General features: G+C 44.1%; 1 protein-coding gene across 3 annotated transcripts in view; it reads right to left on the reverse strand.

Moving 5' to 3' along the window:
• RIMKLA (ribosomal modification protein rimK like family member A) overlaps positions 1 to 23,898 on the reverse strand; it is a 29,167-nt gene extending 5,269 nt beyond the window's left edge. Inside the window, exons 1-5 of one of the 3 annotated variants that reach the window (XM_074376690.1) lie at positions 23,605 to 23,727; positions 18,154 to 18,294; positions 17,574 to 17,663; positions 8,340 to 8,570; positions 5,086 to 5,172 (exon numbers count right to left, since the gene is read on the reverse strand). In XM_074376690.1, the coding sequence (XP_074232791.1) occupies positions 5,086 to 5,172; positions 8,340 to 8,570; positions 17,574 to 17,631 (376 nt within the window). In that variant the 5' untranslated portion in view covers positions 17,632 to 17,663; positions 18,154 to 18,294; positions 23,605 to 23,727. Of the gene's footprint in view, positions 1 to 5,085; positions 5,173 to 8,339; positions 8,571 to 10,170; positions 10,362 to 10,863; positions 10,925 to 17,573; positions 17,664 to 18,153; positions 18,295 to 23,604 lie in introns of all 3 variants that reach the window. The other 2 variants (XM_074376691.1, XM_074376689.1) reach the window with 2 other exon arrangements.
• Positions 23,899 to 24,077: the final 179 nt, after the last annotated feature.

Raw genomic sequence — 24,077 nt, forward strand, 5'->3', positions numbered from 1 at the left:
CTTCCTCTTGATTTTACTTGGCTCCCTCTCCCTTCACAACGTTCTCAAAATTAAATAAAAATGTCTTCCAGAAACACAGAGAGCAGGCCAACAAAAGATCCCAAGGATCTTGTCAATTTGGATCCAAAATCAGCTTAGTGTCTCCTAGCATCCCCAGGATGCTGATCTGGCAAGTCCATGTCTCACTCATTTTTTTTTTTTAATCCTCCAAACCTCACATTGGGCTTGATACACAAAGCCAGTCTCATCAGTGTTTACAGAACATAATTAACTGAACATATTTTAGAGGAATCCCCAGTCTAGATGGAGAGAGACCCACAATAGATAACGACACGGCATGATATGGCACTAGGAGAGGCCTATGTAAAATGCTATAGGAGTTCAAAGAGGGAGCCATTGCTTCAATGTCCTTCCTCCTTTTAAGAAACTTACTATCTGGCTATACTCATTTAATTCTAAAAGGAACGATCTATACTTCTGTTAATCTCTGGGGAAAGCACTCCTTCTCAACTCCAAATTCTTTATTTTCTGCTTGAATCCCTTATGTTTTTGTAATTATTTGACATCAGCTTTTCCACTGGCACATCAGCCTACAGATTTGAGCAGGGATCCCTGATAGGTTTGCTCTGCAAATCTGACATGCATACCCTGAGCATTCCTGTTAGCAAATATGGAACAAAGAGATGATTCTCCTAAGATTTGGGTTACCACCTTGAGAAGAGTGGGATCTTTCTGAAGTCTTAATAAAAAGAGGGATGGGTATCAGCCCCTAGTGGCATAGAAGACTGAAAAATAACCTCTAAAACACATCTCAATAATGGGACATTTGGCACCAGGAGATCTGGCATCTGGCAGCAGATAGCTGGGATCCAATTCTAGGCATAGGGGATTCTCTGGATCTTAGGTAGGATTTTTTAGCGGTGATGGGGGCTAAAAATAGGGACTTGGTTCTTTGGTTCCTGGCATAGGGGTTCTAATGTGGGGCTTAGTCTGCACTTAATAAAGGACCCACAGGTTTAAAGCAAGGAGGAAAATAAGTGGGGGGTAGGGGAGAACCCTACGATTAGTTAATCATCTACTGTGTGCCAAACACTTCTAAAATAAAATTATTTCTTTTACACTTCATACTAGTCCTGTGAACCCATTAGGACAAGGATAGTTATTTTTGTTTTACGAAAGAGGAAACTAAGGATCCACAAATTAGTAACTTTCTCAAGGGTACAGCCCGCATGAGTCCACTGCTTCTTCGGATCTATTTCCGTTTCCTAGACCCTAACAACTGCTGTAGCTGTGCTTGCTCCCTGTCCGTTGCCCTAAGACGCCACGTGCTACACCAGCAATGACCAACCTGAAAATGAAATTAAGAACACAATTCCCTTTACAATAGTATCCAAAGGAATAACAAATTTAGGAATAAATTTCACCAAAGAAGTGCAAGACTGATACACTAGAAACTACAAAACACTTCTGGAAGAAATTAAAGGTTGAAATAAATGGAAAGACATTCCATGTTCAGAAACTGGAAGATTTAATATTGTTACGATGGCAAAACTCCTCAAATTGATCTACAGATTCAATACAATCTCCATGGAAATTCCAGCTTCCTTTTTTGCAGAAATTGATAAGCTGATCCTAAAATTCATATGGAAATGTAAGGGACCCCAACAGCCAACACCATCTTGAAAAAGAAAGACAAAGTTGGAGGACTGGTACTTTCCAATTTCAAAACTTACTACAAAGTTACAGTAAAAGGACAGTGTAGCCTGGCATAAAGACAGACATATAGATCAATGGAATAGAACTGAGAGCCCAGATAAACCCTCATCCAGATGGTCAGTTGATTTTTGACAAGAGTTCCAAGGGCACTCAATGGGGAAGGAACAGTCTCCTCAACAAATAATAGCAGGAAAAACTAGATATCCACAGACAAGAGCATGAAGTTGGACTCCTTCAACACACCATATACAAAAATTAACTCAAAATGGATCAAAGCCCCAAATGTAAGGGCTAAATCTGTAAAACTCTTAGAAGGAAACATAGATGTAAATCTGTATAACCTTGGAATAGGCAAGCACAAAATAATATCAGAAGCTCAAGTAAGCACAGGAAAAAACAGACAAATTGAACTTCATCAAAATCAAAACCTTTTGTGCATCAAAGAATACTATCGAGAGAGTGAAAAGATGCTCTAGAGAGTGGGGAAAAAATCATGCTCAAATTATGTATCTGATAAGGGTGTAGTAACCACAATATAGAAAGAACTCTTAAAAATTCAACAATAAAAAGACTAATAATCCAACTGAAAAATAGGCAAAGGATTTGAATAGTCATTTCTCCAAAGAGGATATACAAATGGCCAATACATGAAAAGGTGTTCAACATCATTAGTCATTAGGAAAATGCAAATCAAAACCATAAAAAGATCCGACATTATATGCACTAGGAAGGCTATAAGAAAAACAAATCACATATTTAAAAGTTGCTGAGAGTAAATCTTAAAAGTTCTCATAGTAAGAAAAAAAATTTGGTAATTATGTATGGTGACAGATGTCTACTAGATTTATTGTGATCACTTTGCAATATATACAAATACCACATCACTACATTGTACACCTAAAACTAATAGAATGTTGCACATCAATTATACCTCAATTAAAGAAAATATTTTAAAAATTAAAAAATAAATATATAAAGTGGGTCATTACATTGCTAATGCTTGGAAAACATGCATTTTGGCTTGTGGTTTATTTTGATGGTGGAGGTATGGTGACTATTTGCATAATTTGTCGAGACAAATTAATACACCCAATATAAAAGTTCTATTTAGTATGTGGAGAAATTAGAACTATCACACACTGCTGGTGGGAATGTAAAATGGCATGACTGTTATGGAAAACAGTTCGGCAGTTTCCCTAACGTTAAACATAAAGTGACTATATGACCTTGCAATTCCCCTCTTAGGTAAATACCCAGGAGAAATGAAGACACGTATTCACACATAAACTTGTACGTGAAATGTTCACAGCAGCATGATTCACGAAGCAGGGCAACCCAAATGTCCATCAGCTGATGAACAGATAAACAAAATGTGGTATCCCCATACAATGGAGTATTACTGAATCATAAAAAGGGATAAAATACTGAACCATGCTACAACATGGGTGATCATGCAAACACTATGCTAAGTCAGAGAAGCCAGACCCAAAAGGCCACATATTGTATGATTCCATTGATATGAAATGTCAAAAAGAGGCAAATCCATAGAAATAGAAAGTAGATTAGTGGTTGCCAGGAACTGGGGGAAGGGTCATTGGGAATGACCTTTAAAAAAGTACAGGATTTATTTTGGGGTGGTAGAAATGTTGTGGCATTAGATAAGTGGTAATGGTTGTGCAGAAGAGTGAATATCCTCTGAATTGTATAATTTAAAATGGTACATTTTGTGTTCTGTGAATTGTATCTCAATTTTAAAAACATCTAAAAATATTATATATTCTATTTAATTTCTGTTTATTGTCTGTCTTACCTTTTTACAATGTGAGATCCTTGAGGGTAGGAATTTTTGTTCTGTTCCTTTCTGTATCCCCAGAGCCTGAAATAGTGCCTGGTGCTTTGTAGGCACTCAATAAATATTAGTTGAGTTTTATTTTATGTATATTTTACCACAATAAAAACACAGTTGAGAGACGTTGCATTTTTGCACAGTAGCATATCTGACTAATATTCAGAGCCCCACCTTGCCACTCAAACTCATTTCTCTTACTCCTCAACAGGACGCCTCTCTCTTCCCAGGTCACTTTGTTCACACCTGCTTCTGCATGTTTGCTCACCCACTTCCTCCAGCTCAAATTCGACACTCCAACTCAAGTCTCCTTTCCTTCCACTGAAGCCTTCTTGGCCTCAGGGCAGAGTGGGCCCCTCCCTCTGTCAGGCTCGAGCAGGCCCTTGGAGGTGCCTGCCATAGTGGGCATCACCCTGCAATGCAGGGTCTCTACTCTGCACACTGGACGTCGAGAGCAGTGAGTGTGTCAAGTTCATTTCTACTACACAGTCCTATCACAGGAACTGCTCATTCCATGTCCATTTAGGGCCCCTCCTCCCACTCTAGATGCCCTGAGCATTGCAGGATGCCATCTGGGTACCATCATAAGGTACCCGCTCACGTATCACAGGGCGGGGGCACTTCTTTCTGCTCATACATCCTCTTCCACCACTATGCCCTGAGGTCTGTAGTACGTCTTGGAGACAGAGATGGGCAGGACCTGGTTCCCACCCCTGATCAGCTCACAGTCAAAAAGGGGAAAAGGCACATAAATCTCTGTTATAAGGTGTAGAACTATGCCAGAGGCATGGACAAAATGCTATGGAAACACAAAGGGGAGAGCAATTGAATTTGTCTGGAAGAGAGGGAAGGAGACCTGGGACTTGGAGGAGGAAGACATGACTTGTGCAGCTGGTCTCGAAGGATAAGAAGTTCACTAGAGGGTAGAGGAAGACAGCATTCCCACAATGGGAAGCAAGCAGAGGTTTAAAGAGAGCAAAATACAACTAAATCACTACGCTGTACACCAGAAATTAACACAACACTATAAACTGACTATACTTCAATTAAAAAAAGAAAGACAAGAAAAAGCAAAATATATGGTCTAGTCCAGAATGGATTACGTAGGGGTCACATGGCCAGATAAGGCTGCAAAGGAAAGTGAGGGCTGTTTGTCCAGAGCCTTTGGTACCAGGGTAAGGAATATGAACTTTGTCTAACAGGCAACACAAATTCTTGGAGGGTTTTTCAGCGAGTGACAAGAAGAGATCTAGGTTTCAGAGAAATGACTTCCCCGACAGAAGAGAGGATGCACTGGCCATGGAGTCAGGGAAACCAGTTAGGACCAAGTCAGGAGGCTGCTGCCAGAGTCCAGGGAAGGGTGGAGAAGGGTCTGGACAAAGCAAGGCCCGTGGGGCAGCGAGGAGGGGGCAAGAGGTAAGGACGACACCGCAAGCTCCGCAAGGGGGAGCTCCGTCTCTCCCAGCGGCGCTCCTGCCGCCCGGGGCGGGGCAAGGGGCTCGGCGGGGCGGAGCGGCACTGACCCCGGTGTCCGCGCGTGCTTTTCACCACCACCGGGTAGCCCAGCGGCTCGGCTTCATCGATCATTTTGGAAAAGTCTTCATGCCCACCTGCCGAGAAAAGCGAAAGTCAGTGAAGGCAAGGCTGATGGTCGCGGGCTCTGTGGGAATTCTTTGGGGGCCTCGCGTCTCTCCAATTTAGGCAATTTGAACCCATTCCCTCGCCAGATAGTCTTAGTGCGCCTGCCTTATAAAAGGTGGGAGCAGAGAGATAAGGAAAGCAACATTTACCACGTGCTTCGACGTGGCAGAAGCTTCACCAGCCCTAGTTCGTGTAATTGTCTTGACAATCCCACAGGGAGGGCAGGGATATTTCCCTTTACAGTAGTTGGGGTAGGTGGAATTCTAAGAAGGCCCCCAAAATTTCTACCCGCTGGTTTACATGCCCCGTATAACCTCCTCTCCCGAGTGCGGAAGGGACCAGTGACTATACTGGGATAGCATTCCAGTGATTAGGTTCATAATCAGTGGACTTTGAGTTAATCAAAAGGAGAGGATTCTTGCTGGGCCTGACCTAAGCAGGTGAACCCTACAAGAAAATGAAGTATCAGAGAACCTTACCTCCTGACCTTGCAGGAGCAAACTGCCACAGTGGAGAGGCCATGTGGCGGAGGCAGTGGGCAGCCTCTAGGCGCTGACAATGGCCCTCAGTTAACAGCCAGCAGGGAAGTAGGGGCCTCAGTTCTACAACTGCAAGGACTGGATGCCAACCAGTAAGCCTGGAAGACCCCAGACCAAAGATGAGGTCACAGCCCAGCTGCCCCTTGATTTCAACCTGGCAATACCTGTGCCAAGAACCCAGCTATGCTGTGGGACTTTGGACCTACAGAAATGGTGAGATGAAAAATGGGTGTGAGTTTAACCTGCTAAATTTGCAGTAGATTGTTGTACAGCAGTAGAAAACCAACCCACAGAAACCAAGCCTGGGATTTGTCTCCCTCAAAGTTAAGGTGTGACTCGAAAGCCTGAATTGGCTCCACTACACTCCTTTAACTCTTCATTTAAAAATGTGAATAATAATGTATATTAAAATCTTTCTAAGTTGTTTTATAAGCTTCCTCGATTTCCTATACCTTTGCATCTTGAGGGGACTGTTATTCTGCCTACCACAGGGAGTCATAAATTTTTGCAAAGCAAAATACTCTGGAATGCTACTAAGACCTGTCACAGAAGTGCTAATGATTAAAAAAAATAATAAAGCAGCATGCAGGGGCAGAGTAGTTAATCAGGGGCATCTTCATAAAGAGGACATTTTATAAGAAGAGAAGTGCCAGCTTCCTGACACCCACTGATAAACTTATCTCCTCTCTACTAGCCATCCTTTTGTCCTTCCCTTGTAATACAGTGCAAGAGGGGTCCTTCTCATCTAAGACCATCCCTGCACCTGTGCTTTGGACCCTCTCCCTCTCCTCTTCTCAGGAATCTTGCACCATTAAGTATCCCCTCTCTGCTGTATCTTCCACCCCCGAGTTCCTAATGCCATCAGCATTTTAAACATGCTCAGTTCTCTCCCTTCTTAAACAAATATAACCCCTGTTCCTTGACCCTGCATCATCCTTGAACTACAGCCTTGCATCCCTACGATCAAGTACTCAAAGGGTTTCCATTTCCTCACTTCCCATTCACTTCCTCATCCTTAACAAGTGGGCTTTTCTCCCATCACTAAGCTGAAGCTGTATTCATTGAACTCCCTGTTGGTGAATCCAAAACATGTGTCTCCGTGCTTACGTTACGTGTCCTTTCAGACTCAAACACCACTTTTAAGTATGCCATCCTTCTTGGAATGCTCTTCCCATTGGCTTCTGTCATCTCTCTTCTTTCTCTTCTCACCGCTCCAGTTGCTCTTACTTAGTCTCTTGCATTGGTTCTTCTTCCTTTACCCACTCCCTAAAGGATTCCCTCTTGAACCCTCTTTTATTAAATTTTATTATTTTCTTGTGGTAAAATACACATAATGTAAAATCGACCTTTTAAACCACTTTAGGTGTACAGTTCACCCCCTCTTCATTCTATATATTCTCCCTGAGTAATCTCTTCCATTCTTGTGACTTCATTTAACATAATGGAGGTCTCCAAATCCACTTCCCTAGCTACCCTTCACTCAGTGGCTCCAGATCCACTTATCTGCTACCTACTGAATATTTTTACTTGCATATACTAGTGACTTCAAACAGAATGTGCCCCAAACTGAAATAATCTCTCCCGACACTCTCCTGCCCGCCATCTGCTCCTTCTCTTCCATGTTTCTAGTCTTAGTGAGTGTTGGCTTTCACATCTGGTTGCCCAAACCAGAAACCAGAGCCACTCTTGAGTCCTCTCCACACCCCTCATATCCAATTAGGCATCATGTCCTAACAGTTCTATCTGAATCTGTTCACTTATCTCCTTAGTTTAGACCGTCATTAGTCACTTGCATTGTTTACAAAGCCTAACACTACATATCCTGTCTCTGTTTTGTCCCAGTCTAATTCCTCCTCCACAGTGCAGCCAAACTGATATTCTGAACTCTGCTCAGGCCATTTCCTTGCTTAAAGCCCTCCAGTAACTTCCTGTTAGTCTCTGATCTCCTTCATATACTGTACGTGGCTACTTCTCTTTCTAGCCTTATATTTCAAGTCTATCTCCCTTATGTTCTACAGACCCCTCCAAATACCACTGATGGGTCATGTTCTCTTTTGCCTCTAGGTCTTTCTATATCCTGCTTTCTGCTTAGACTGCTCCCCTGACCCCCTTGCTTTGGCTGGATAACTTCAGCTTAGTTATCCATCTCTTTTGGGAAGCCTTCCTCAATATCTTCTGCTGAAATTAGGCACTCCCCTATGTATTCCCAGACCACCTCGCACTAACTCTTACCATGGCATTTACTACACTGCCCTGAAATTGCCTGTTTACTTGCTGTCCTCTGCCTCTGATGAACGGAGAATGCCTTGAGAGCAGGACTCTCTTACTTATTGCCAGAGCCCAGTGCAGAGTGTGGTAGTTGGCACACAGTGTGTTCCAGATACTTACTAAATGAATGAATTCCAGAGAGAAAGAAGCAAAGACATTTCAGACAGAGGGAATGACCATGGTAAAGACTCAAGATGTTGAATTGCTTAAGAAGAACAGATTCACCTTGAAAACCAACAAGAGATACCAGGGGGCTTCCGGGGAGAGAAAACATAAAGATGCAGGTGATTTGGGAAGACAAGTCCCGACCCTATTTTAAGGACACTCACCGTAGGAGAAGGTATCTGGCATGGGGACCCCATGTCCAGCCAGCTCCTGGAACGTCCAGAATTTGTTGATACAGTTTAAAATGCTCTGTGGGCGGTTGACTAAGCGGCAGCCCAACTTCTCCAGGTGTCTCAGGACTGTGATGTCACTATCCGATTGCACAGAGGGTGTGGGCACCCTGACAAGCACCACGTCTGGGAAGGTGGTGAGCGCCTTCTGGTTCAGCTGCAAACCTGCAATCAAAGGAAAAGGTGAGCTCTGTGCTGGCCGTCCTCTACTCCCGCAGGAAGAACTGGTTCCAACAGACTCCTCAAGACTGAACCTAGCAGGAAGACAGCCTTCAGAATGGCACCTGGATATCCCGTTGTGATGAGACGCTACTGTCCACCCTACACTCCAGATGTGCAGAGCATGATACTGAGGAGACCCAAAAGAATGCACGGGCGAGAAAAAAGGGCAGTATAGCAAGAATAATCCAAGTTAGGAGATTATCAGTCCACAGGAGATGATGTAGTCCAGCGCCTTCCTTTTATATATAAGACTAGTATTACTCAAGGTATAGTGGCTCAGGAGGCTGGAGGCTTCCTGACAAGGAGCGCCGTGCAGGTCCCTTAAGGTATCTTTACTACCCTTACTTAGTGTCTTACTAAGTAAAGTATCTTACTACTCAGTCTTTAAAAGTTAGCTAGAATATTATGAATCCAATGAATGCAAAAATGTCAAGTTAAGTGAGAAAAACAGGATACAAAATTATCAATACAAATTAGAAAAGGCTAGAGGAAATATACCAACATTTTATCAGTGGGGTAATGGAATTATAGGTGATTTCCTATTTTATACTCATTGGTATTTTCCAAAATGTCTCCAAATTTTACTTTTATAACAAAAAAAAAACCTAAGAAATCAATCTACTAAAATAAATTCAACATTGAACAGAACTAAAATGCATCCAAAAACGATTGGGCTATATATCTACACAGTGAAAGGACTTAAACTTAGATGACACTGGATGAACTGGGAGTATTATTTTGTAGCGAAGACTCAGAGGAACAGGAGTGCAGTCTTCAAGTATCTGCAGGGCTCCCTGCAGAAGAGTTATTTGGCTCATCTTCTATGACCTCAAGAGACAGAACAAGCCATAAGAGCATTATTTTTTCTAACTGTTCACTGTTGCATCCCCAGCCCCTAGGACAATAGCTGGTGCGTGATAGGCACTCAATGTTTGTTGAACTGTACAGAAGCTACAGGGAGATAGCTTTGGGCTCAGCAAAAGCGATACTTTTCCACTGCCTTCAGATAGAATGGGCTGAGGCTCACTGGTCATCTGAGGATGGCACAGAAGGAATGCAAAGGTTAGATAAGCTCACAGCAATTTGCTTGGTCTCTTTCAACCCTGATGTCCTATGGTTTGTATTACGCAACGTAGTCACCTAGGCATCTCAGTATGCAGGGATGCAATGATGGAGATAGAAATGGGATAGACAGGGCAATGAGAGGTTAGTTCAGGAATTGCTTGGTCTGCCTTAGCGACCCTTAAAGGAGTCTCTAAAATGCTCTAAAGAAAACCTTTTAAACACAGTTTGAGAACCATCTTACAGGCTTTAACCTAAAGCACCTTCAATTTCATAAGTGATAGAGGTACACAACCAAATAATTCCAAGAAAACAAAAGGTACTAATGAAGTTACTACTTCTCTATCCGAGGATGAATAATATTAATACAAAAACTCTAAGGAAAACAAAAGCAAGCAAACAAACAAAAAAAACCACCCAAAACCACAAAACTACTGCATGGATCTAACTTGTACAGTTTCTCTCCTTCTAGGTATCTCACCAATTTTAAAAAAGAATGCAGGTGCAGTCATCAAGTTAGATTGTTTCTAGTACTTCTGCGGATGGTGTGAACCCAGGGAACTGGAACAGAATTCTCAGGGATGATTTGAAAAGAGCACTCAGGTTATCTTCACTTTGCCATCAGAAAACAGTATCAATTATATGTGCTTTTTCCTTTGCCACTTACAACCCCTGGGGAAAATAATATGAAAGGGGGAGAAAAAGCAAACCCTGAGTGATATCCTCAGAGTCGGTAGGAGAAGAAAGAAAAGGATTCAGGTTGGTGAAAATGGTGAGTAAATACAGAACACTCAGGGGAAAAGCAAAAGCCCAGGACAACATTACATAATGAGAAAATGCAAGCAAAAATGCTTTGAAGACTACAAAACGCTATACATACGTTAAGGCACTGGCATTAGTATTGCATAGACATTCTACTGAGCAAGGTAGGACACTTTATGGAGATTTTTACCACCTGATGACAAAAAATGGCTTTGCAACAGAAAAGTGACCTAGAGAGATGAGAAGCAGCAGAAACGTCTGGCTTTTAAATCTCAACATGAGACCACAGACAAACAGTTAAACTTCTAAATGGGAAGAAAAGAAGTCAATCATTTCTGGAACTACCAACCACAGGTGGACAGAGACAGCTCAGCCTCAATGAGCAGGTTCACATACACCTAGGAAGTCTTACCAGGACTTCATTTCTCTTCTCCAAAGGTAAATCTTTGGGCCTGGCTCATTCCAACTGGAGCCTTTAATAAACGAAGAATGGAGTGGGTTAATATGAAGCTGAAAATGCTCTCCCAAGCAGTTAGACGGGTCTGGTCTCTGACTGTGCTAGGAAGACAACCAGTTACTCCTTTGTCCATTGACCCAGCTCCAGCATCCTTGCTATGGGCAACGTCACTTGCCCCCTGTTCGTTCCCATTCTCTTTGCTGTCTACACCTAGTCTAAATCACCATTTCAGGAAGTAGTAGACAAGAGCATGCTGCTCGCCGCGGCGTCCATCAGCAGGAATCGCAGTTCCACACAGCCATGGCCAAGAAGAGCTTGGGTTTTTGGCTGGCGCTTGGCAAACCTGTCGGTGAATTCTGAAACCTTTAACCACTTTTTAATCTCTCTCCCTCTCCCCATTAATGTCTCCTCTCTGGAAAGGATGGAGCTTAATGTGTCACCTTTCCTAGGATCCTGAATGTTCCCACTGCAATCTACAGGCCTTAAGCCAAGGGAATGAAGAGCTGACACAGGACCTCTGGGAGGGCAGGGCTCTGCTTGGCTGCCAGTGGATGAAGGAAAGCCCTGAACAATGAGGGGCTCTTGCCCTCAATAAGAAGGGATCTCATGTGATTAAGTGCCCTAGTGCTCTAGGACATCGCCTTGACCTGGGAAGCAGGGCAGGGGGAGGGAGCTGAGTTGCTTCTGCAATATTTAGGGTCTCCCAGACTCCTAGGCTGGGCTTGAGATTTACTGTTTAGAACTCAAACCACTTAAAAAAAAAACTGAAATGATCACTCTGTCTCCAAACAGGTCAATGAGATAGTGAAAAAGATCAGACTCCAAAATTGTTAGTATAAAGACCAATAGTCAACCTAGTCTAAATCAACTTTTTGAAACTACAGCAATATTTTCTCCATATTCCTTTTAAAAAGAATTATATATAAAAAAATAAAAAAAAGAATTATATACTTTCATGGGTAATTATGTTCTGATTTCCTTTGGACTGTATTATTTATATTTGGAAATATTCTAATATATTAAAAGCAAGATCCAAAAATGATTAACTTTTCCAAAGAATTGAGCCTTCTTCCCCCTAACCTATATAGTAGATTAAATTAATTCTACACAACTAGGCTTTCACATTTATATGTACAACCACAAAGAAATGCACTTAATAATACAGAGAAATAGCTTTAGAAATAAGCAAATCATTATGGGGATGTAGCACTCTAAAAATGGAAAACCATTCTCAATCATTCATACCAATAGAGGGATAAAGCATGAATAATAGAAGATGCAGTCATCCAGAGCTGAGTTTAGCTAACGTTTTTATTGATCAGCTGTTGTTTTGGAGGTACTTTGCATGTATCATCACATTTAAATTAAAGTCGTCTTGTATATGGGTCCCCACACCAGATCTGACTGTCAAAGTCTTTTCATTTACACGGAACTGATGCACAGTGGGTCCCACCCTCCAGACCTGTGAGCACACAGCACTCCTTTGTGTACACACATATACATCCCTGGCTTCACAACTAAAAAGCAAGCTTCAAAACTCAACTGGCTTCTTGTATGCTAGGAAAAAAAAAACTCTTCATGTACAAAGCAAGTGGCAGAAATAAGAAAACAGCAGGACACTATAGCATGAGAGCAAGCAAGGACCTGAGTTACGGCAGCTTTTAGAACCATTCTTCTTGGATCAGTTAACCGTGGCTGGTAGTGAAGCTCTCTAAGTTGTCAGAAAGGAATCCACAATATATATAAAGTAAGTGGATAATAAGCCGTAAGTGCTGCATGGGGTACCGTGTTATGCCAGGAGGAAGACGTGTCATCCCAAACATGACCTGGCTCATCAGTCACTCTCCAGGTTTTCCCCAGTCTCTTTCTACCCCACCCTCCCAACCCCACCTGCCCCCATATTTTCTCATAAGGAAGTTTTTTTTTTCCACTTTTTTGGGGGGGGCATAATTAGGTTTATTTATTATTTATTTTAATGGAGGTACTGGGGATTGAACCCAGGATCTCGTGCATGCTAAGCGCTGCGCTCTACCACTGAGCTCTTACCTGGTAGTTATTTTTATTCTTGAGTAGATTCTATTGCCTTTCCTCTTCCCCCACACCACTTTTTTTAATTGAAGTACAGTCACTTACAATGTGTCAGTTTCTGGTGTACAGCAGAATGTCCCAGGCATGCATATACATACATATATTCATCTTCATATTCTTTTTCATTAAAGGTTATTAAAATGTGGGAGTTTGAGATTTGCAAATGTTAGCCACTATATATAAAAATAGATTAAAGAAAAACAAGTTCCTTCTGTATAGCAAAGGGAACTATATTCAATATCTTGTAATGTCCCTTTTAAAGTTCTTTGTTACAATGCCCAAAGAAATCTCACTCCCACCTCATTAAAACCCACAGTCATTATGTGGCCACCTTATCTTTCCATAAACTGCTATTGGAGGTCATTTAATTCAATTCAGCTGTTATTGAACTGTTGTTGAGATGAGTCAGACACACAAAGGAGCAGGAATACAGAGATGAACCAGGTGGTCTCTGCCTACCAGGACCTTATAGTCTCCTTACAGAGAAAAATAATGACATTAACGATTTTAATTCATTCAGTCCCTCAATGCACGTTTCATGCATTCATTCAGTGAAGATTTATTTAGTATCTACTTTACTTTGGGCCAAACCCAGTGTTAGTCTGGGTTTCCATAGAAGGACACCCAGAGACAAAGACTGAAGTGCAAGAGATTTATTATTAGGATGGTAACTGCAGGAAACACTGGGAGGGGAGTAGAAAAGACAATGCTGCACATAGAGGGTGTGTTCTTAAGTGAGAGATCACCTTAGTCCCTGGGGCTGAATCCTGCCGAGCAACAGTAAGAAATGGTTGAGTGCACACACCTCAGTTACTCAACCCAAAGGGCAAGGGAGCTAGAGATTTGTAATTTTTATATACCAACCCAGCCTGATTCAGAACTGATCCACGGCTGTGGTATCAATTTCCTGGCCCTTCTGGATGGCCATGAACTTGTGGGCAGAGTGAGCTCCTGTGATCAGAGTAAGCCATCAGACAGAGATTTGGGTGCTGACGGTTAGACAGGAGGAAGGGGTGGGCAGTGCCATCAAGTGGTAAAGGCAAAAGGGACACGAGGGGGCCTCTGACAGCTAAGGAACAGGCACTCTTAAGAGCCGGGCACAGGGGTTGAGGTGAAACAAACAATGTCCCTGGAATTTAAGAAGAAAGAAAACACACAAGTGTAACTAATGTCACTGATGCTCTGTGCAGAGCACCTTGGTGTTAAGAAGAGTTATCAGTCTGGTTTGGGCAGGGGCTGGGGAGGTTCCAACGCAACGTGAGGAGTGCTCTCGCAGGCACGTATATCAGAGAACAGTGACGGCAAAGGAGGAGGGCACAGTTAGGTGATGATCTCTAAGAGAGAAGCAAGGAAAATTTTAGAAACAAGATGCTGACTTGTAGTGCTTCTGGGCTCAGAAGAAAGGTGTAAAACGAATAAAGCCATAAAATCCACTCTCAGAGACAAGTCAGTGGTACAGGCAGAGCAACTATGAGCACTGAGTGCAGGGACATCCCGGGGCTAACGCACTTGAAAAAGGCATTTCAAGAAGTTGAGGCCATGTGAGATGAAAGGCAACTAAGGCAAAGTGGATAAAGTACCGGCCAGCAGGTCGGAAGCTTGATTTAATTCTTTGCTGTCATTTAACAGCTTGGCAAGATATAATTTCCTGGGGTCTCAGTTTCCCCTTCTGTAAAATGGAAGGGTCCCAGAACTTGAAAACCTTCCTCCCTCCCCCACCTTACCGACACAGTCTTTCCTGCAACCACGAAGACAAATCTCATCAAGGCCATTTCCCCTTTCATTTCAAGACTCCAGTCTCCAAGGTCATGTTATTTCCTTGGACTCTCACCCCAACTCGGCTCCAACATTGCCTTTTGGACTTCCACTTTCCATTCCCGCCCATCTCCCCTGTGCCCTCGGGGACTCAGTCAATGGGACTTGATGGGCAGCAAATGCCCTATCCTTGACCTTTGTAGTGAGTGTTCCTTTCCCCTTCTTTTTCTGAGTCCAACTGAGCCCCATCTCTATCTGCCCAGTGACACTGCTTCCCCACCAGCCCTCCCAAGCTGTGGCTGTTTTTTCTTCCTCGCCCCGGGATTACTGCACCCAGAGGTAGGAGAGATGTGCTCCTTGCTCCTCATAGACCATTCTCCTTCTCTCCCCACAAAACACCCAGTTTGGCTCCCATCAGACTACACCACACATCTTTCCACTTGTGCAGGTCACTCCCCTATGCTTGAAGCTCTGCCTCCTGACTCACCGACTCTCCCACGCTGTCATAGATGTTGGTGATTTCAGCATGCCTATGAAAAATTCCTCCAATGCCCAGGCCTCTTGGTTTCTTGACTTCCTTTCCTCCCAGGATCTTGTCCACCGCCCCTCCCCAATTACCACTCCCGGCTACATTCTAGACTTCACACAATCATCATAACTCCAATCTCCAGCCACTGTCTCCTATCTTTCCAGTACTCTCTAGTGCCCCAACTCCAGCCACACTTGGACACCACTAGGAACTACCATGCATATATTCCCCCATCTTTTCACTATCCCTCACCCCCTTCACACCCTCACTTCCCCTCTTGCCCTATTTAAATTCCATGGTCAACAGCACAGCATATACCCTCAAATCCTTGCACCTGTTTCTTGCTTGGCTAAACCATGACTCTGGTTAGACAGATTCAACTCTCTGCCTGCTCCATGTGTCCTCCTGTGCAACAGAGCACATCTTGAGAAAAATCCACAAATCTGCTGACCGGCCTCAAGAGCATGCTTATTGCTGCCTGGTAAGCATTCCATTTCCCTAGACCTCTCGTACCCTCAACCCTAGACACGATTTCACGCTTTCTCTTCTTGCCTCAAACCTTCACTTTTTCCTCCCTCCTTCTCATTCTCACGCTTCCTCTTTCAATGAGAAAAACTGAAGCAATCAGAAAAGAACGTCTCTCTAAGCTCCCACCGGCACAAAGGTTACCTTTTCTATCACGATGGCTGAAGTGTCCTTGTTCCCAGTTTAGGCCAAGCCATATCAGTCACTTAAAGCACTGCTCCAGCAATTCATCTCTCTCCTACCTCACCAATTTCTGTCTCTCTACTGCATCATTCACATCAGCATACAATGTGCTGTTATTTCTCCCTTCTTTAAGAAAAGCCTCGGGGAAGGGTGTAGCTCAGTGGAAGAGTGCATGCCTAGCATGCACAGGGTCCTGGGTTCAGTCCCCAGTACTCCCTCTAAAAATAAATAAATAAACCTAATTACCTCCTCCCCCACAATGGGGTGGGGGGGGAGAGCTATGGAGAGGTCATCCTCATGCTTTGTGAAGCTGCAAGAGGAGCAAGAAATGGATAACATTTAGAGTTTAAGTATTACAAATCTTACTTATGATAAAATCATCAAGAAAAGAGCAAAGAACTTCAAAAAAAGAAAAGAAGAAGAAGAAGAAGAAAAGCCTCTCGGATCCACCTTTGAGCAATGTCTTAGCTCAGGCTGCTATTACAAAATACCACAGGCTGGGTGGCTTAAACAGCAGACATTTATTTCTCACAGTCTCATCAGACTGGGGTATGATATTGGGGTGTCAGCAGTTTTGAGTTCCAGTGAAGGCCCCGTTCCCGGCTTGCAGACAGCTGCCTTCCTACTACAGCCTCCCATGGTGAGGAACCAGCAGGAGACTCGGGGAGAGAGAGGGAGACAACCTATCATGGGGGTCCCACTCCCACGCCCTCATCTAAAGTAAATCACCTCCAAATATCATCATATTGGGCATTAAGGCTTCAACATCAGGATTTTGGGAGAACACAGTTCAGTCCATGGCAAGTTATCAACCGATGTTTTTTAACCTTCCCTTTATAACAAAACTTCTAAGAGTGTGCATATATGCTGTTTTCCACTACTTCATTGAAACTGCTCTTACCAGAGTCACAGTAGACAAATCTCATCAAGTGCTAAGTCCACGTCGCTAAATCCAATGATCAATTCTCAGTCTTTGTCTTAACTCGATCTACCAGCAACATCTGGCACAGGCTGACCACATCTTCCTTCTTTAAATACTTTCCCCCCTCGGCTTCCAGGACACCACACTCTCCTGGGTTTCTTCATTTCTTTTACTGGGGATTCTTTGCTGGTTCCTCCCCCTCTGCCCAACCGCTTAACAGTGGAGTAGCCCAGAGCTCAGTCCTTGGACCTCTTCTCTTTTCTATCTGTAGTCACTCGCTTGATAGGTGTGTGGAGATGCTCCTACTTTTGATATCTTCAGGCCAGGGCTTTCCCCTGAATCCCTACTGATATGACAAACTGCCTACCTGCCATTTCCATTTGGATGTTTAATGGCATCTTAGACTGAGTCCTGGTCCTCACCACCTGCCCAAACCTACTCTCTCACATCCTTTCCACATGAGTAAATGGCAAACTTTACCCTTGGAGCTGCTCAGGACAGACTTTAGAGTCCTTCTCGACTAGTCTTTCCTGACCATCCAATGTCTGATCCAGTAGGCAAATCCTAAAAACCTTGTCTTCAAAATATATCCAAAATCCAGTCGCCTTGCACCCCCTCCCCTGAAATCATTCTAGTCCAATGATCATCATCCCCATCTCTCACCTGAACTGCAGCAGTAACCTCTCCTAAGTGACCTCCCTGCTTCTGTCTTTGCAGTCATCAGTCTGTCCTCAACACGTGGCTGGCATGACCCTGTGAACACAGGGCAGCTCATATCACTCCTCTGCTCAAAACTCCTCAGGGGATTCTCAGCTCATTCCAGAGTCAAATGACCCACAAAGCCCTCTTGTGGTTCCCCTCCCGCCTCCACCTCTCATCCCCTGACCTCATCTCCTGACACTTACCCCTTGGCTCGCTCTGCTCTGGCCACACTGGCTTCCTTGCTGTGCCCTCTTGCCTGAACTACTCTCCTCCCAGATATCGAAATGGCTTGCGTCCTCACCTCCTTCAGGTCTTCACCTGAACATCATATTCTGGGTGAGGACCACTCCAGCCACGTTGTCTAAAAATCATAATCCCCTCCCCCACGCCCAGAACTGAGCTATCCCCATTTCCTACTTTTTCCCTCCTTGGTTCTTTTCACCAACATGCTATCTATTTTACTTATCTAGTTTGTATTCTGTCTCTCCATCTAGAGGCAGGGATTTCTGCCTGTTTTGTTCTGGTGCCTAGAATAACTTACATGTAGTGGGTAGTCAACAGGTATTTGTTGAGTGAATGAATGAATGAATGAAATCATAATAAGGAGGGTGAAGACTGTGTTCTTCTCTTCATTCTGTCTCCAGCACCTAGCACAGTGCCTGGGTGGGCACCCAGATGATAACTGTGGAATGAAATAAAGGAGTGAATAGACTGTTGTGAAGATTCACTGACACGTACAAGGTATTCAAGTATTAATAACAGAGTTACAGGAATGAAGAATCATTATTCCTGTTAGTTCTTCAATACAAAGTAACTTAAATTTACCACTTCCTCATAGTCGAGTTCTTTTTCAGTAGTGAAGGGTTAAGTAGAAATAGACTGAGAATTTCAGGTTTTGCTATAGGTTTATGTTAAAATAATATAAAGCCCTAATTAGGTGAAGCCTCTCCCGGAAGTGGATAAGGTGGCTCACTTACCACCTTATCCACTTCCGGGAGAGGCTTCACCTAATCACCCACTGGGAGGAGGGGGACGAGTGAAGTGAGGCTGGTACTGATGGACCTGGATGTCAGGGGACTCTCTGGTAGTAAGGGGAATGACAAAGAGGCATAGATGGATGGAGATGACATGGACCTCATGGATGATGGTTGGACTCCTTCCACCAGGCAAGCCTAACAAACTAGGTGGAGGTGTGTGACGGTAGCAACAGGTGGTTCAGAAATCTACAAGGAGGGCTTTGTGATCCACTAAGGATCCCAATCTATTGGTTCTAGAACGTTTCCCAACACAGTTCATGAGATGTCCCCCAAAACAACTGTCAGAAACATCAACACAAACCACACTTCAACCCATCCTCTGTCCTTGAGGTCAGCCTACAGTTATAAATGTGGACTCAGGGGTAAGGTGTCTCCACTCAGCATTCACGTCAGTTTGGAAACATTATATGGTCAGTGCTTCCACCCACCCTCTGACCTTTCCACTAGTGCTGGATGGTGGTGTATTCAGATTACAGGGTGTCAGACACAGGCCTTTAGCAGGGACTGAGGTTAAAGATGAACCTTTATGCACCAAGGTTAGCGTGGCACCCCTTCCTGCTAGTGTCTTCCTGCACAGTAACAGAAGTCCATCCTTTCTCCCTGAAGCCTCTGTGGTCTTTTGGAAGCCTATGATAATACCATTTCCTCATTCAAATTTACTTAGCATTTCCCTTCACCCAAACCTTTTAAATCTTACTCACCTGATCATTACAAAGACCCCAGTGAAAGTATCCCACAACACCTTAATGTAAAGAACCTGACCTAGAAACTACCATATTGCCACCAAGGTTTCAGCTCTGAGAGCAAGGGAAGAATGCTGAATCATCCTGCTCCTGAGAGACAAACTGAAACGCACGCTCATTTCCAGGTCAGACTCATTTCTTCTGTCTTGGTATCTGGCCCTGAGTTAGGGACAATGCTCATTTCTTGAGACAGTTAACTGTAAAGAACAGTGGGTGGTCAGAGCACTTAATCTGCACCAGTGACTCTGTCCTCAAATAAATAAATGTCCTCATCACCAAAACAATTACGCATCCAATCATGATCTCTTAAACACAGCAGCTAATCACAGCAAAAGTCTCACATGCCTTAATTAGCCTTTTAGGCACTTTACTCAGTCATTCAACAGACATTAACTGAAGGCCTACTATGCACCTGTTCTGTCGCATACATTTGAGGAATCCCCAGTCATTTAGGGAGTGAGAGAAGACAAACTTTGCAAATAGATAAATCATAATAAAATATGATGAATGCTATCTTAAAAGGTCTGCACGATGTTATTTGCCAGCAGATGGAAGAGACTGCTTGGGGACAGGGGAAGGAGTTGAAGAAAGACTTTATAGAGAAGAGGGACTTGAGCTGGATAAGAAGGATGAATAAAAGTTCCCCACGTGGGAGGTAGCTGGACCAGAGAAGCATCTCAGGTAGAGGCAATTTCAGGGCAAGGGACATGGTGAAGTGGGTGTAGGCTGATGTAGGGGTGGAGTGGAAGAGAGGAAACAGAAAGTGCTGAGGCCAGATTTACTGAGTACTGGTCCCAACAGCCAGCCAGGACTCTGTGCCCAGATATCCTTACTGATGTTTATAAGATTAATGTGTAAAAAGAACCTAGACCTATGCCTGGCACAAACTAGGCGCTGCATATATTTTGCCTTGACTATAGCAATGTGCACTGTGGTGCCACATTCACCACCACCTTATTCCTGGGATTGAGATTAACAAGTATGTACCGAATGAATGAATGAAGAATTTGTGGTTTCTAAGGAGGAATTAGAGATGGATAGGATTCTCATAATGCTACAGCCAGCAGGGAGGTGAAGGGCTAGTGTTTTCTACAGGATTGCTTCCATCACCTGAAGGTCATTACTCTTCCCAGTAGCCTCCCTACCCAAACCTGTGCTGGGTTGGAGAGATCACTGAGTTAAAAAGAATAAACATAAAATCTTGCATTTGCACAGCTGTTCCAGCTTATTTGTACTCTATCGTTTAACATAACTGCAACTTTCATTTATTTATTTATCTTCTAATGGCCAAGTGCTGGGGATTGAACCCAGGACCTTGTGCATGTTAAGCACGCGCTCTGCCACTTAGCTATTTCCCTCTCCCAATCTTTTTTTTCCCCTCCCACCAACTTTAAATCCAAAACTTTTCATCTCTTGTCCGAATCCTATTTCAGGTATAATCCGAAATTCTCAACTATGGGTTTGGGTTCCCACTAGCCTCCACAGAGGAAAGACTGGGAATGAATTTACGCAACGGGCAGAATCATGGCCCATATCTGTCCCAAACTGACTCCTTCATGCACTCCTACACAAGTCTCAGGAAGGAATGGAAAGGAGTGAAGGTAAGAAGCCCAAGTAAAGGTGGTACCTTAACTTACTAAACTATAACATTCCTTTGCAACATCACTGTTGAGCCTCAATTGAATGTAATTCAGTTCAATTCCACACCTACTGAGAAAGGAACTATGGGCTGCAGACGTCCTAAGGCATACTTATTCCATATCACTGGCTGGGAGTTAGGAGATCGGGTTTTAATCACTGGTTTGCTGTTAACCAGCTGGGTGGCACTGAGCTAGTAACTTCATCTCTTTGAGCATCAGGTTCTTTGTTTGTAAAATGAAGGGGTCCGAATGGATGATCTCAGACTCCTTTCCGGTTCTCACAATAATTCTCAAAGTGGGAAATCGCATCAATGTCACTGTAGCTCTTTCTGTATTTCAAACCCAGTAAGTTCTGGAGTTCATTTCAGAGGAATGCTTTGGCTCAGCAAATTACCGAGGGTTTTTTATAGTTGAGTCTAGAAGAAACTGGGAAAGACTGCATAGCTTTATGCACTGAAAAATATTTACTGAGTGCTTATTATGTACTGAGTGCCTATTGTGTGTGAGGCAATATTTAGACACTGCTACAGCACTGAACAAAGCCAACGTGCTCACCCTTCTCATGGAACTCACTTCCTTGTGCCTTAATTAATCCATCCACACACACCAAATAAATCTTTTTACTGCTTTGGATGGCAGAAACAGTGATCTAATAGGTTTGTTCTATGTGTTGTGATTTGTGTGGGGCAATCTCTGAACTAGCAGAAACTGAAAACTGCTTCAAAAATACCTGTCTTCAGTCTCTCTATCAGCTAGACAAATAACTAAGAAGATTTTCTTGTAGTTTAAAAAGAAGTAACTCCTGGTTTCTGAATAGACTGAGATGCATTCACACATGAATTCCAGCAAAAGTTTAAAACACTGAACAAAAGGGTTGAACTGTTTCCTGCAGCACTAGAGTTTAATTTTCTCTTTTCCTATGACTGATTCTTTAAAATGGGGTTTTAGATCCAAAACAGAGAGCACTTCTCTACTCTTTCACAGAATGTGTGGTAGGTCTACAACAGGAACATGGTGTGGAATGATGTTACTGTACCTCAAAAAAGGCATCTTTACAGGCTGTAAAATAAATAAAGAGCAAACAGAACTACTCGCGGGGTGGAAAGATATATATACTTGATCTAGATTGGTAAAAAAGAACAGAGTATTCCATTTAAGTATGATACTGACAGAATTTTAAAGCTAGAGGAAACTTAACCTTTAGTTTTATAAATGAGAAACTGGAAATTCAAAGACATAAAGTGACTTGGCCAAGGCAAAGTCAAGATACGTGTTAGCGTAAAGCTGTAATAAGAATCCAAGTCTGCTGATTGCCTGCCTGCCCAGGAATCTAGTTCCACATTAACTAACTGTGAGAGTTTTAGCAAAGCAAGACTAGAGAGATAGTGCCCTTTATGGTTGACAGCCACTGTTTTAGACTAAATGTATGATACCTGATGTTTGTAGTGTATTTCTCCAGCAGGCTATACAACCCAATATTACTTACAAAGGGTTTAGATAAATTTATGGATGAAACATTTAGAATAGATATGTTCACTCAGAAACAGGTCATATTCAAAATCTCATTTGTAAGTGGCCTGCTCAGAATTTGGAATCCCTTTCCCCTGCCAAAGAAAAGTAACGAAGTATTAGTTTATTTAACCAGGTATGGTTGAAATAATGTGAATGGTATTCCAAGAAGCACCCTGACTGGCCCCAGCACCCACTGAGTCCTGGCCCCTCCTGAAGTGAACAGATACCTCCAGAATGGAGGCTGGACAGACTCAAAACTGCAAGCCAGGGGGAGGTTCCTAAACCAGGATTCCTATGTTGGAGACTGTTTGTATAAGGATAATCAAGAATATCTAAAAACATACTTAACCTTTTGAGGTCAGGGTCACATGATGTCCATATCTACCCAAAAAACGTCTACCGTGGACACAGTAGTGGAGAAATCAGTGAGGCCAGAATTGTCTGTACCGGAAATCTTGGCTTTTCTGGAGTCAGAATTCAACTCCTTCAGGGAGGAGGACGAGTTAAAGAAAACCCATCAAAGGTCTCTTCTCCCACTTTACACTCAAGAGGTGACTCCAGTCTTTCTCAGGCTTCGCCCCACATGCCGGTTCCTCGTTTGGCAATAATACTCTGTGTAGTGTATTACTGATGCTTGCACACTCCCGGAAACTTTTTAAAACATTCATTTTAATGGCAATTTTATAAATTTAATGTGGTTTCTATAAATCTAAGCTGACAGGATTTCGTTGCAAACAGAATTTGCTAACTTAAGGTTAGTAGCTTGATTTTTCTCGGACCTCCAGGCGGCTTCAGGTGAATTCGAGTTCCTTCCAAACTCAGTCCCCTAAGTGAATTAAACCCCGTTCTCAAATCTTGGCTTCAGGACAGATGCTGGTGGTCAAAGAAGCTCTCAAGGTTAGGGGCTTTCTCTAATCCAAAGAGGTCTCTCAGGGGAGAGAGGTTGGTTTGGGGGGCCCGAAGGAGGCTTGGCTGGGGGAGGGGCGGGTGCGCGCGCCCACCCGCCGGCTCTCGGGGACCCCGGAGCACCTCCCCGCCCTCGCGGGCCCGCCTGGCTCACCGAGGTTGCCGCCGACGATGGTGACGGCGATCTGGTCCATGAGCACCGCCCGGAAGCTCACGTCCTGCTCGGAGCAGCGCTGCCGGAGGGCGCGCAGGATCTGCACCTGCGGGTAGTCCTCGCGGATGCGCCGGTCCGTCAGGAACCAGAGCTGGGAGCACATGGCGGCCAAGGCGGCGGCGCCCGGCGAGGCGCGAGCCCCCTCAGCGCCCCGGGCCGCTCGCTAGGCTGGCGGGCCGGCGGCCGGCCGGCGGGCGTCCCGGCGAGCGCGCGCCGCGGCTCCGCTCCCGCCGGTGCGCCAGGCGCCTCTGCAGCCCTGACCCAGCGAATCTGCCCGGCCACTCAGCGCCGCCGCCGGCCGCGGCCAGCCAATCAGCGCGCGGCGGCGGCCGCGGGCCGGCCGCGGGGCCAGCTGCAGAGGCGGCCGCGGCGGGCGGCGCCCGGGAGGGGCGGCGGGGCCGGGGGCCTGCGGA

The sequence above is a fragment of the Camelus bactrianus genome, chromosome 13, assembly GCF_048773025.1.
Source record: "Camelus bactrianus isolate YW-2024 breed Bactrian camel chromosome 13, ASM4877302v1, whole genome shotgun sequence".
Lineage (NCBI taxonomy): Eukaryota > Metazoa > Chordata > Mammalia > Artiodactyla > Camelidae > Camelus > Camelus bactrianus.